The 13461-nt window shown below is 42.3% G+C and overlaps 3 protein-coding genes across 3 annotated transcripts; 2 read left to right on the forward strand and 1 right to left on the reverse strand.

The window, feature by feature from the left end:
* Positions 1 to 369: 369 nt before the first annotated feature.
* EAE98_002050 (uncharacterized protein) lies at positions 370 to 2330 on the forward strand (the record flags this gene model as incomplete). The annotated part of the gene is made up of 4 exons (XM_038949669.1): positions 370 to 471; positions 520 to 911; positions 975 to 1179; positions 1230 to 2330. The coding sequence occupies 4 exons, from the start codon at positions 370 to 372 to the stop codon at positions 2328 to 2330; spliced, it is 1800 nt and encodes a 599-aa protein (XP_038813408.1).
* Positions 2331 to 3098: 768 nt separating this feature from the next.
* Positions 3099 to 6926, reverse strand: EAE98_002051 (uncharacterized protein; the record flags this gene model as incomplete). Its single annotated transcript, XM_038949670.1, has 2 exons — positions 3099 to 5597; positions 5647 to 6926. The coding sequence occupies 2 exons, from the start codon at positions 6924 to 6926 to the stop codon at positions 4142 to 4144; spliced, it is 2736 nt and encodes a 911-aa protein (XP_038813409.1). The 3' UTR covers positions 3099 to 4141.
* Positions 6927 to 11131: 4205 nt separating this feature from the next.
* Positions 11132 to 12843, forward strand: EAE98_002052 (uncharacterized protein; the record flags this gene model as incomplete). Its single annotated transcript, XM_038949671.1, has 3 exons — positions 11132 to 11183; positions 11264 to 12263; positions 12336 to 12843. The coding sequence occupies 3 exons, from the start codon at positions 11132 to 11134 to the stop codon at positions 12841 to 12843; spliced, it is 1560 nt and encodes a 519-aa protein (XP_038813410.1).
* Between the last annotated feature and the right edge of the window lie 618 nt (positions 12844 to 13461).

The following is a 13461-nucleotide window of genomic DNA, read 5'->3' on the forward strand; positions in this document are numbered from 1 at the left end:
GATTTACATAACAATCGCTCGAACCAGAAACTGTATAAAATGATTGAAAGATACTCTATAGAATTAATTCCTATTTTGGATTATACCTGGCTGGCTTCTTTCTTATTCTTATGATAATATATAGTATTAACATAGAAGTAGTTTGATGCGCTGTTAACTATCCGACCAGCTGAAGTTAAAGCTCGGGTGGCTGTAAAATATGCTTGTCTCTTTCCTCTTCTGATGCTTGGGGCGTAGATTTGCGTGATATGTCTCCATACGGTATTTGCACATAGACCAAGGTGCTGAATTGTACTTTTAAACCCCGAATGCCAAATCCCATTTTGAATTTTAACTTACATAAAGGTAATTTTCTCAACAGATATAAGAATGCTTCGATTACTTTTGTGTCTTTCTGCACTCGTGTCTCTGATTTTGGCGACGGATTCGGGTGGTCATATAAAATCGGAATACTCAAAAGATTGTAAATGTGTACATCTACCCCGGTCTATAGACAATACCATTCCTGACTAGTGATAGGGACCAACTGATGGCTGCTGGCCCTCACAACACTCATGGCAATCATTGAACGCGTCCATATCTGGGAAACTAATCAAAGCAACGCCAGCAGCGATTGTTTGTTATCCGGGACCACAACAAAACTTGGACGCATGTTCTAGGGCTGTGAAAGAATTGTCCGACGAGGAGCTCATTGCAAATGATCCAATTGCTCTAGATACCTCTATCAACAATTCCTGCCCACCAATTGATTTTGCGATCGGAGCGATTCCAGGAAATTGCTCGATTGGAGATGCTCCTCAATATATTGTAAATGCGACGACGCCCGAAGATGTTGCTAAGGGAGTAGCTTTTGCTAGGAAAAATAATATCAGGTTGGTGGTTAGAAATACTGGCCATGACCTACTGGGTAGGTAGGTGATCGATCTTATTCCTATCGAGTAGTAAAATCTAGGTAATTAATTCTTCCCATATAGATCCACTGGTTATGGTAGTTTAGAAGTTTGGATCAGATGTCTTAGACAAGGTATCATCTTTCAAGATACATATTTACCTTCCGATGGTTGTAAATCTTCGAATTGGAAAGGGAGTGCATTTAAGATTGCTGGAGGTTATGTCTGGGAAGATGTCTATGCAGAGGCCACGAAACGAAATGTGGTTGTTGTAGGAGGTGGTGATTCGGTATGTTGAATGACCGAAAATCAATCGATATAAGACTGATATTGCTATAGACTGTAGGATGCATCGGAGGGTGGTTTCAAGGAGGAGGCCACTCACCTGCATCTCGCGATTATGGTCTTGGTGCCGATCAAGTACTCGAAGCTGAAGTGGTTCTTGCAAATGGAGAGATTGTTACTGCAAATAACTGTCACAATCAAGATATTTTCTTTGCCATTAGAGGTGGAGGAGGTGGAACATATGGAGTGGTCTTGTCGACAATTATCAAGGCGTATCCAACGACATCAATTTCTGCCCAAACACTAGCCGTTGCCCCACTGACCGATGCGGAAATCCCAGCATTCATGACAGCCTTGGCATTGATATACTCTGCATATCCAGATCTCAATGATGCTGGTCTTTCTGGGTATGGAAGTTGGGCAGTGCAGAGCTATGCGCCTGTTTTTGGAAATTTCACAACCGGTTATCAACATGCCATAGCCGTGTCAGAAAAGACTCTTTCCGAAACCCAGGAAATACTTGAAACTTTAATGTCCAAACTTGAGCAGTATAACACAAGTCTCGTTATCAATCCGAACTACCTAGAGTTTTCTACATACGCAGAATACTACCAGACACTTTCAGGTGGTAAGAGTGCAGCAGGTGTTGGAACTGGGGCTTTCGGTGGGCGTCTTTTGGACCGTACAGCACTGACATCTTCTTTGACGAATCTCAATGAGATGCTGAATGTAACTGCTGGATCACAAGGTCAATTTGCCTTTACTTCTGTCTCTCTAGTTGGAGGTGGTCAAGTGTTTGTCCCCGATGAAAGCGCAGGCCTGAATCCCGCATGGAGATCTTCATACATACACAATGTCGTAGCGCGCGGATGGACTGCAGATACCGACGAGGCCATCGCACAAGAGATTAGGGACGATATAACATACACGAAAGTCGGAGCGTTGAAAAAGTTGGCGCCTGATACTGGATGTTATATGAATGAAGCGGATAGATTTGATCCGGATTATTTGAAGGATTTTTACGGTGAGAGTCTACCGAAGTTAGAAGAAGTGAAGAGAACTTACGATGGTGACGATGTATTCTACTGTCCAACATGTGTGGGCAGTGATAAATGGGTTGAGGATGCGACCGGAAAATTGTGCCGGAGGCAATGAGCACTTGATGGTTGCGTTGTTGTGGATTGTAAAGTCATATTGGTCCTATGTAATGAGAGACCATGAGAATAGTATTGAAAGCCACATCTAGACTTCCGGATATATTATGACAAGCCTGCAAAACCCCATCTACAAGTCGTATGAATACTCAAGACATAGTGAGTCTCCATATTTTGCCTTCTGTCTGTAAATCTCTAAAGAACAGAAAACTGGCGAAACAGTGAGTTAGATGTCTTGATGAGGGTGCATTAGCGCTACTGTGAACGAGCGTAGTACCTGACATTGGCGTCGACGAACTCGCCAAAGTAACAAGTTGAAATTCCCGACAAAGCATCCCGCAGTACTTAAAAACAAAATATACTACCACGTTTTGCACACGATGAACCATCAAGTAATCAATCGACAACAAACCAAACCCGAGAAAGAATCCCGACTCCCAAGATCAATTATCTCGTCCGGGAATGTGATCTCACAAACCTTTGCTATCCATTGAGGTAATCCCAATATAGTTCTAGAAGTTGACGTGAGAGTTGCGAGGGTTCCGAGTCCATGGATTGGGGTGGGCGAAGAATTAAGATTGAGTGAACGTTCATGTACCTACCTACTTACTGCACAATGTGTCCGAAGATTTCTGGACAAACATCTTGAAGATCTACAACTTTCGATAGATCTTCCCTCATATTCGAGGACAAAGAAATGCAAACCAGATGGATTAGTGATCGACAGATACTACCGTATATTTTTGACCATGAGATAGGGTTCGGAGCAAGCATTCTTGACATGCAGACGGAAGGGCAACAGACTGTCTTGCTAATCGACATACATGCAGCTACCCCTCTGATATCCCTGTATCAGTTGCTCGTATGCCTAAGATCTCATGTCATACCTCACATCACACATCACATGAAACCTCACACCTTACCCCTCAAGATCAAATCAATGAACATACATACATACATAAACACGAATGATACAATACAATCCGATAGATAAATAAATAACTTCTCAGGACTTTTTTTCTTCTCATATCATCTCCTCTTCCATCCCTTCCAATGCTTCACCCCTCTCTGCCTTCTCTCATTAATCATAATCCGCATTCTCTAATCGCTCATGCCTCAAAGCTTCTATCAATATTATATCCCTTTTCTCTTTCCTGCCCCACTTCCACTTCCACTACACACCTCATTCCATCTCCCACCGCACATCCTGAACAACATGTTCTGTAATAAGAATGCAATCCTCAATGCTCGTACTACACCCAATGCTTCTTGAGGGTTGCGTTTCTTTTCTTCTCCACTACACTCATACATACCACCACTGATCAATCCACCTTTATCCTCTCATCCATACTCCTATAGATATAGAAGCAAGCAAATTGATACAAATCATGCGCCTTGTGCAGTGCAAATAACTCAACTCCATCCCAATGCAAAAAATCAAGCGCGTAGACAAGCACACGCAATCAATCATCCATCAATTACGCCAAGCCCATGCTCTTACCACTCGAAAGATATCATCATAAGTATGTAAACGGATGTAAGGTAAGATTCCCCAGATTATGTATCGATCAATCATCTCCAGTAATGAACCCACCAAATAATCGGCGAACAAGTAAAGAAGACCATGAAAGACAAAGTAAGATACAATGGAAAGCATGCATGCACCACACCATGAGCCCCATTCCATTCACCAAACCCGAATTGGAAAATAAAAAGGAAGATTGTATATGTATGCTGACACAAAAAGAAAACTTGTCTGCACCAGATCCTTAAATACATAAGATGAGGTCATGTTGAGGAATAAACAAAGGATCAATGGAAGTCATCACCATTGAACATTCGTTCATCTTCATTGTGATTCCTCACTACACCACTCATTCGATCCATGCGTGATTTATCAGGAATATCAAATGGGTCCTCCCAATCACGTTCTGGATCATTATGGTCTTGATCCATTCGATCCTCGTATTCATCTTTGACTCTATCTCTCATGTTTTCTTCAATCGAGCTTTCGTCAACAAATGTAAAGCCCTTGAAGTTTGCTTGCATGCCTGGGGATAATGGTGTTGATGTTGCCATGCCTGCAGCAAGGGCAGCTGCACGTGCGTTGAGTGATGATGCACCATTCAAAGCATTGGTGAACTCAGGATCGAAATTGGATGTATCGGTCTCTGACTTCAACTTTGGCTTGAAAGGGGGAGTGATCAGCTTCTTGGTAAGAGCATCCCAATCAATGTCCTGGAAGAAAGGATGTCTCTTCAATTCTTCAGCATCATCCGTGGCTCCAAGACGATGTTTGGGATTTCTGTTAAGTAATCCTTTGACGAAGTTTCGACCCTCGGTAGTCAAAGTATCCCTTGGAAATCGAACTTTACCAAAAGCGATATTTTTGTACATTTGTTGTGTATCTTCGGCATAGAATGGACTCCATCCACAACACATCTCAAACACCAAGACTCCTAGAGACCAGAAATCAACCATCTTTGTATATCCAGCTTCATCCAAAAGAACTTCGGGTGCAAGGTACTCTGTAGTACCACAGAATGTATTAGTCGTGGCATTCTTCGTAAGGTTCGCTTTCGATAGACCAAAGTCACACAAAGCAATGTGTCCGTTCGCGTCCAACAAGATGTTCTCTGGTTTCAAATCCCGATAGACGATATCATGTTTGTGAAGATGTTCAAGTGCTAGGATAAGTTCCGCAATGTAAAATTTGGCACGTTGCTCATCAAATCTTCCCTCCTTTTGCAAATGCCAGAACAATTCGCCTCCAGACATATAATCTGTGACAAGATATAGATCTGTTGGTGTCTGGAAGGAGAATTTAAGACCGACAATGAATGGAGAATCGGCTGTAGCTGTTCGAACAAGGATATTTCTCTCGCCAACGGTGTGAGCAACCTCCTTCTTTTGAACAATAACCTTCTTTTGAAGAACTTTCATAGCGTAGATTCTCTTTGTATCCTTCTTCCGTACTTGATAGACTTGACCAAATGTACCCTTTCCGATAAGCTTCAGAATCTGAAAATCATCTGGTCCATAATGTCTCTTCTCTGTTCGCTGGAAGGAAATTTCGACGTGAACCTCGCCTACATTTCCTGCATTCGATGTCATGTCTTTGCCACGAAGTTGAAACCAGCCGGAAACTGGAGCATCGACATTCTCAACAAGATTGGCTTGAAGATCAACATGACCCAAAAATTCTTCTGCTTGTTGAGCTCGGTCGTAAATGGTTATATTGACTCTTGTATCTGAGCCAACAACATCACTAAGGACCGTTAGCTAGATGAGCCACTAATCTATCCTGACACACTTACAAGACAGCTTCAGCATCCCATTTCGGGTGGGTAAACATTTTTCGGCCCTTGTTCTTAAAATCTCTGTATTCCGACAAACTAGTATTGCTGCTTTGCCTACTCTTCATTGGAATTGCCATGGAACGACCAGAGTCACTTCCAGTTCGCGTAATCGGAATGCCACCAATCGGAATGCCGCCGGGGCTATGTGAGTTGCCATCATCCTCATCGTCCTCTTCTGATTGTGGTCCTTTTGATACCAGCTCGTTTCGTTGGAAAACGGCTACAACGTAAGGGTCCACGCTCTTTCTCAATCCTCTGGCTTCATTAATCTTCACGGTAAGTTTGCCCTTTGGTGGCACCACTGCTCCTCCCAAACTACTATCAGTACGAGAAGTAGTAGCCGGTCGCTCACTCGTGCCTGATTTGCCATTTTGTGCGATATGTTCAGAATTTGTGCTCATAACACTTTGATCTGACTTCGAGGTTTGATTCGATAAAGCTCGAGTGGGTGTTGATGGTATGCTCTTTAATCCATCACAAGTTAGCTTCTTGAGTCGATCATAAGATGGTGACTTGTGGAATTCAGAATTCAATCGGGATAATGGAGGAGTGCTAAGTTTGTGCTCGGAAGGGGTATCGCTTGGATTTGAAAAATGTGCAGCATGAACATTTGATGGAGTGACAATGTTTGACAATGGTGTCATAGACGAAGCTCTTGCATGTGACGGAATTGATTCCGAAATACAATCTCGATCTGTAGGAGCTGCCGTTTTCTGTACATTATTGCCAATATCTTCAAAACTCGCATCACTCAATTTCACCTTATGTAGTGAGGACGGATGTGAAACAGGCGGTGTCGGATAGAGATATTGTTGCTTAGATATTTGAGAACTACCCAAAGATTCATGTGGTGGAAGTAGTGAGTTTTCTTTCTCTACTTCACAATCAATCCTGGGTTCATTGAGGGAACCTGGAGTGACTTTTAACAACGCATCCCCTGTTTCAAATCTCTGTCGTGGGGAAGTATAGTAACTCTCAAGATCACCTGTGTTAGGGTTTTGTGATACATATGATGTATGTTTCGAAGGATTTTGACTTGAGGAAGAACCTAAACCAACCTGTCCATAAAAGCTATGCAAGATACCAGGAGTTCGCTTGTCTGAAGGATCTGGTTGTGGGGTCGCGACACCAGAGCGGGGTGTATCGGAATCGATGTGATCACCATCATCATCTCTGTTATTTGTCAGATTAGCCAAAGTAACATTAATATGCGACCAAAGACCATGAAGTGAAGGCATTGTGTGTTGACGATCGTGAAAGATGTTGTAGAGTGGAGTGGAGTGGAGTAGAGTAGAGTAGAGTAGAGTAAAGTCAAGTATTGTAGAATTGAAGAAAGATGTAGAGATAAAGGTGCAAGGAATGATCAATTGCTTCTTCTCTCACAAGCAAGCAACCAAATCAGAAAACCTTCAACCAATATTAAATTTCTCTCTTGTGACATGGTTGTTTTCTCCCTCTCCCTCTTGCTTCTGATTAATTTTTTGGAAGAAAAAAAAAAGTTGTACCTGTACGCCGATTGCCGTTTCGATAAGGAATCCCGATTACAACCGGAACCGTACCCCTCGTCAACTTTGACGTTTAGTGATTCAGCATGTGCAAAAGACGTTGAGATGAAAATGGAGAGTGGAGTTGAAAGAAACGGAGAGAAGAGCGGGAAAGGAGAAAATAGGAAGTATTTGTCCACATTCCCCTTTGTCCTTTGTGTCGCCCAAAGGCATGCTGTGGTTTAGCTTCAAAGAAGAAGCGCTGCCATATAAATACCTCTATTGTGTGTGCGTGTGTATGTATGTATATGTATTCTATGCCGACAAAGTGGAAGAGGTGCGAAATCGAAAATTTTGTAATCATACCTTGCCATCATTGCTTGTGTAGCTTGCCTAAGCAAGTCGTGTTCTGTTCCTGCCATTTTCGTATCTTTTTATGGTCTGCGAGGACTATCCGATGCCAATATTATAATTATGTTGAAGTCTTTGGGAGTATTTCGTTGCGGTCTGATCGTTTCGTGGGCGAAGAGGTAGGAAATTCGTTCGAAGGTTCGTGGAAAAGGTAGAAAACGGAGAAAGCGTAGAAAGCGTAGAAAGTTTGGGGGTACTTTTTAGCTGGGGACTCGAGATAGACTTTAATAAGTAACTAGGTCATAAGTTATGTTGATAGTGGGTTCCGCAGGAGTTTTGACCGACGGGTAGAAATAAGAAATAAGATAGGTACTTATGACTCTTTCGTTTCCGTTCCGTACGTATTGATTGATTGTCTTGAAGGAACGAGCAAGGAATGAGCCGCAGTTCGAGTTTATATGAAAATAATACCTCGGAAAATGATTTCCAATCCTTTCTTTCCCCTTCCTAATTATTTTCCAATTTTTTGATAATTGAATTGAATTGAATTGAATTGAAACTTAGGTTTTCTTTCGGGGAAAAACTTGGAGAATTGGGAAAGAGGGGGGAAAAGAATTGAATCAGGGTCTGTTCTTCTTGATTTCTTAAACCCAAATTCTAAATTGTACCTAAGGCTATCCGGGCGAAGGCGAAGGCGAAGGCGAAGGCGAAGGCGAAGGCGAAGACGATGGCAAAGTTCGAAATAATAAGTTCCTCGCGTATTTTGATCTTTTGGGCTCGATTTCCTTAGTTTTGATGACCACCTGGATCTTAAGTCGTGTCAGTTCCCCAGATTGTGTGTGTTTTCAACACCTCTTGGATATGATGAGGCCAGCGGAATGATGAGGGCGAAGTGGTTGTGAGTCGCAGCTGTCAAACTGCAGTAGAAGCTGAACTACTTGCTCGAATATTCGTGGAAGTGATTGAATGGATGGGTGAGATGAGATTGGATTGTGGGATTGAAAAATGTTGTATATAGATATATAACAATGCAATGGAATGGGTAAGTAAGTAGGTAGGTAGTAGGTAGGTAGGTAGTTGGGTAGGTATAGATTGAGGAAGGAGAGTAGTCAAAGTATATGTATGTACGTGTATATGTGTGTACCTGTAGATATATATGATGAAATAAACCCCTTCGAATGGGGAGAAAGGTGGGATAGATATAGATATACAGATAGAGAGGTAGATAGATAGATAGATACTATATGGATGTCGCAAAACAAGAAAAAGGAAGAAGAGAATGTAACAGAAGAGTGAAATTAATGCTCTCCCTCTTTACATATTGATGCAAGTCTGGGTTAAATTTGATACGGATAGACTAAAAAGTAAACAAGTGTCGAGAGTATTGAATATCGAGTGTCAAGTGTCAAGTGTCAAGTGTCGAATATCAACAAGTATCACTCTGTGATGTCGAAATCAAATTAGTCCGACGTAGATAATAAGGAGGTGAAGATAGATAGATAGGTAGTGGAGTCTTTATGGGGTCGATGGTGATGGTGATGATTGATTGATGGATTGATGACAGCGCAGCCAGTCGTCTTATTTAATTCATAATGCAGCTTTGCTTTGCTCTCATAGGAAACGCGTTCGTTATCAAACCACTCAACTTACTCATGTTAATCATGAATATCATGTATGTCATGTATGTCATGTGTATTGGAGATACCGACGAGACCGATTAACGATGAAATGCGATAGATCATGTACTTTTGGAGGTTGTAGGTTGTAGTTGGGAAACACTCAAGAAACCGGATGGATACCTCCCTTCATCTAATCTTTTCATTCCGAACCTATAACATTCAATCTGACATTCAACATATAACATTGCTTTTGCTCTCCTTCTTCTCCAATCTGTAGTGTGACTGGTCGTCCCTCTTCCCTCGTCCCAGACAACTTCTTCCAAGCAAATGTCCCAAGCCATCGCCTCCCAAATAAACAAAAAATGTTCTCGACCGCAATTCAATTAAACGGCAAGCACTCTCTCTTCCAACCAGATTCAAAAGCCTACACTTTCCCTTTCCTTGACTCGATACAAATACGTCATATACAATAAACCTTACACACTCCATATTGCAGTACCCTGACACGGGTTGCGGAGCTTCATCGGATTGAGTAACAGCTTCTACGGATTGAGCAACAACTTCTACGGATTGAGTAACAACTTCTAATTCAAGCAGTTATACAAAGTTACAACTTACAACTTACAACTTACAACAGGCCTGAAAGACTCTCTGGAGTCTGTACGTACACAAAGATCTGCTCCAACTGCTAAGGTTTGGAGCTGAAGCTTTCCTCTTCGTTTACGGAGCATTTCGTCTATTTCGCCACGAATCAAAACCCCTATCTATCTAGGTAACTCGATCTTACAAATGCATACATGTTGCAATCGAAGCAATCAAAACTCCTATCGGACTTATCGAGGTTTCCCAACACCTACTGTACCGGTACGGCAGGTCTACCGATATTTATCAACAAACCAAGCAACTTCATCCAGATCCAGCCCACACAAGAAGATTATTGGTTTTCCCATCTGGAATGTTGGTTTGCCTTTCCACTACTTCCCCCAACACTTCACAAACTGCATCCCAGTCAAGCTGACCTAAGACTTTAAAGCTTAAGATCATACCCTTATCCAGGGTTGGAGTTCCATTGGTCTACACCAAAAACTGCAATACTACCCGAAGGAACTGCAATATGCCAATATCACCAATACATATCAGCATCTCCAATCTTCAATTTCTGTCGTCAGACGGCGGGGAAGGGAAAGGATCGCATGTTTTCTGCATTAATAACTCTTCTATTTGGAATTCTTTGGACAGGTATTCGGTAAAGATCATTCTAAAAACCCTCCAATCTGGTAATCATATAGTTTTTGAAGAACTGCCTAGTATATCCGCATGTTGTGACCCATAAAATCAATGCCATGCGATGCTGCGATGCGAACTTATGAAGCCTCCGATGGAAACTTGCATTGCGCATTCAGCTACCACAGCCTGCATAGTTTTACAGAATGTTCGTCCTTCACAAGGTAATTTTAGATGCCTCATTGCATGTGCAGTACCCGTACATCCATTATACGACACTGCTGTGATCCTGACATAGGAATAGTAAAATGTAGCAAAGTACAAACAAAAGGGTACAGAAGCCAACTCAAGATACGAACTTGAGAAACACAGTCCAGGTGATTCAGAGTTCGATCCGACTTGAGCCGAAACTATTCTAGGAGTCGGCTGCATCTCATGCTTCTCGTCATCTGTCAACGAGTGTGAAGACTGAACCCTAGTAACAGAGACACTCTATCTTGTGATTTTAGATCTCACCGAGACCATCTAGGAAAACCCGAAAGGTAAGCAGATGCAGCGGGAAAATCAATGGATCAATACGATTCTTGGAGAGATTTTGATCACATGGCAACTAACCATTTTAAGACTAGCTCTCTTTCCACGTGCTTCTCGGAATTTGTTTAAGCGGCCGACTTTCAATTCGCGTCGCAAGTCGCGACGTCAAGCTCACGAATACCTTCATTGAAGCCCAAATTCGATTAATTGATTATCGAATATCCCTCAAAAATGGGTAGACGACCTGGTAGAGCTGCTGCTAAAAATGCCGCTGCTGCATTGAGTGAGTTGCTTCCAATATTTCATCTGGCGCATAACATTATTACCTTGGGACAATTCTAACTTCATCTCCCTTCCATGTAGAAAATACACCACAAACGTACGATGACCCCGAAGATGATTCCATACTTGATGCACCACCATCTGACCCCGGTACCCCTCCTGAAAATGATGAAGATGAAAACGAGGAGGAGGAAGAAGAAGCCATCGAATCAGAAGTCGAAGAAGAAGCTGTTCCAGCCACTCCCGCTCCAGAAACTACCATTCGTAAGAAGCGTCTAGGTAGACCTCCCAAGATTAAACCTCCAGGATGGGACTTGGATGATGGAACTACTTCCGAGGCGCCTACACCAAGTCGAGGGAGGGGTAGAGGAAGAGGATTTAGAGGTGGTGGACGAGGGGCCAGAAGAGGCGGTCCCAGTCATGTTACACAACAACCAGTCGATAAAGAGGGAAACATGATGGATGTTGTGAATGATGAAGTGGAATTACCGGAGGATGCGGAAGGAGAGAAAAAGGTTGATAAGCTTGGTTATCTACAAGATGGTCGGGAATATCGCTGCAGGACTTTTACGGTTCATGGAAGAGGAAAGAGACTTTATATGTTATCCACCGAACCGGCACGTTGTGTAGGATTCAGAGATAGTTATCTTTTCTTTGCGAAGCATAAGAGGTTATTTAAGATTATTATTGACGAGGAGGAGAAGCGGGACATGATCGAACGAGAACTTATTCCACATTCTTATAAGGGAAGAGCTATTGGAATTGTTACAGCGAGATCAGTTTTCCGCGAATTCGGTGCTCAAATTATTGTTGGAGGCAAGAGAATCACAGATGATTACGAGGTTACGAAAGCAAGGGAAGAGGGAGTTGAAGAAGGTTCTTTAGCTGATCCAAACGATGCAATTAAGGATGGGGAAGCATATAACAAAAATCAATACGTCGCATGGCATGGAGCAAGTTCAGTATATCATTCTGGCCAACCCACTGTCCCACAACAAACCGGAAAGATGATTGATGGCAAGAAGAGAAAGATTATGGTTAATGATGTTAATTGGATGTTGGAACATGCTCGAGAAGCTAGGTATGTTTATTCTTTTCTTTTCTTTTCTTTTCCAAAATTCAATTTGAATCGCTCACTAACACATACCAAAAGTCGATTTAACTCCGCAATTTCAGCAGCTCGTCGTCAAAACCTGAACGGTATCTACGATCCCCACACAAATCTCATGCAATACCCACGAACCATGCAACCGACTCATGCCCGCTGGGAACAAATAAACGACAACGAACCACAATCCCCGTCTGCAGATTCATCAACACTGTTCCCACCAGTCAAACCATTCTTTTCCAGAAATCTCATGATAGTAGATACATACATGGAATCCTCTCCATCGACACATTACGGCGTCCCAGGTCCAGATGGCGCGGGTTGGGATTTGAGCGCGGGCGGAAAATCAAATGGAAGCGCGGGAGACAACTTGATTGGTATGGATGGCTTGAGTGGAGTTAGTGAAGATGTACTTGACGTTTTACCCGAAGATTGTAGGAGGGCTTTTGAGGAAGCTAGGGAGAGGGAGAGGGAGTGGAAGGGAAAATGGGGGTCGGAAGTTGTAGATGGAGGAAGGAGAAGTGTTAAAGTTGACAAAGGATTGATTTTGTGAGTTGAGCGAACGAGCAAGCAAGCCAAAACTAGCAAGAATGGAAAGCGGAGAAATACTATTAATGGAGATTGTGAAATGAAATCATGGAGTTGGGTGGGTTGATTTTCTTAGTTTCTAGACTACGAAGTATGAGTAATGGATCTAGATGGCGTTAGGAGGGAGGATGGATGGATATTTTTTGTATGTTTGATGGATGGATGCATGTATGCGTGCATGCGTGGATGGGTGAATGTGCTGGAAGGAAGGCAAGATGGATGGAAAGGGGTATTTGGTTACCTGTCTATCTACTTGATAATGAGATTTATTTTTTCACCGCCTGGTTTTGTGCATCTATCTACACGTGCATCTACCTCTGTCTATCTGGCCATCCATCTGTGTTTTGTAAACGTTGGTTATTTGATTGATCGTTTGAATGAATGGGATTTCGATTCCTGTTCGTGTTTCTATGCATATAGATATGGATGTGTATGTACTTCAAAAATTGAGAGATTGTAAAGAATAGGAAAGGAGAGATGGGCAGTATATAATATGAGATGGATTGAGAAGAGGAGAAGAGGAGTATGTAACCCAAATACTACATGTTACATATTACATATTACACTGCATAGGAAGGCGTTG

Source organism: Botrytis deweyae (genome assembly GCF_014898535.1).
Source record: "Botrytis deweyae strain B1 chromosome Unknown BDEW_004, whole genome shotgun sequence".
In the NCBI taxonomy this organism is placed as follows: domain Eukaryota; kingdom Fungi; phylum Ascomycota; class Leotiomycetes; order Helotiales; family Sclerotiniaceae; genus Botrytis; species Botrytis deweyae.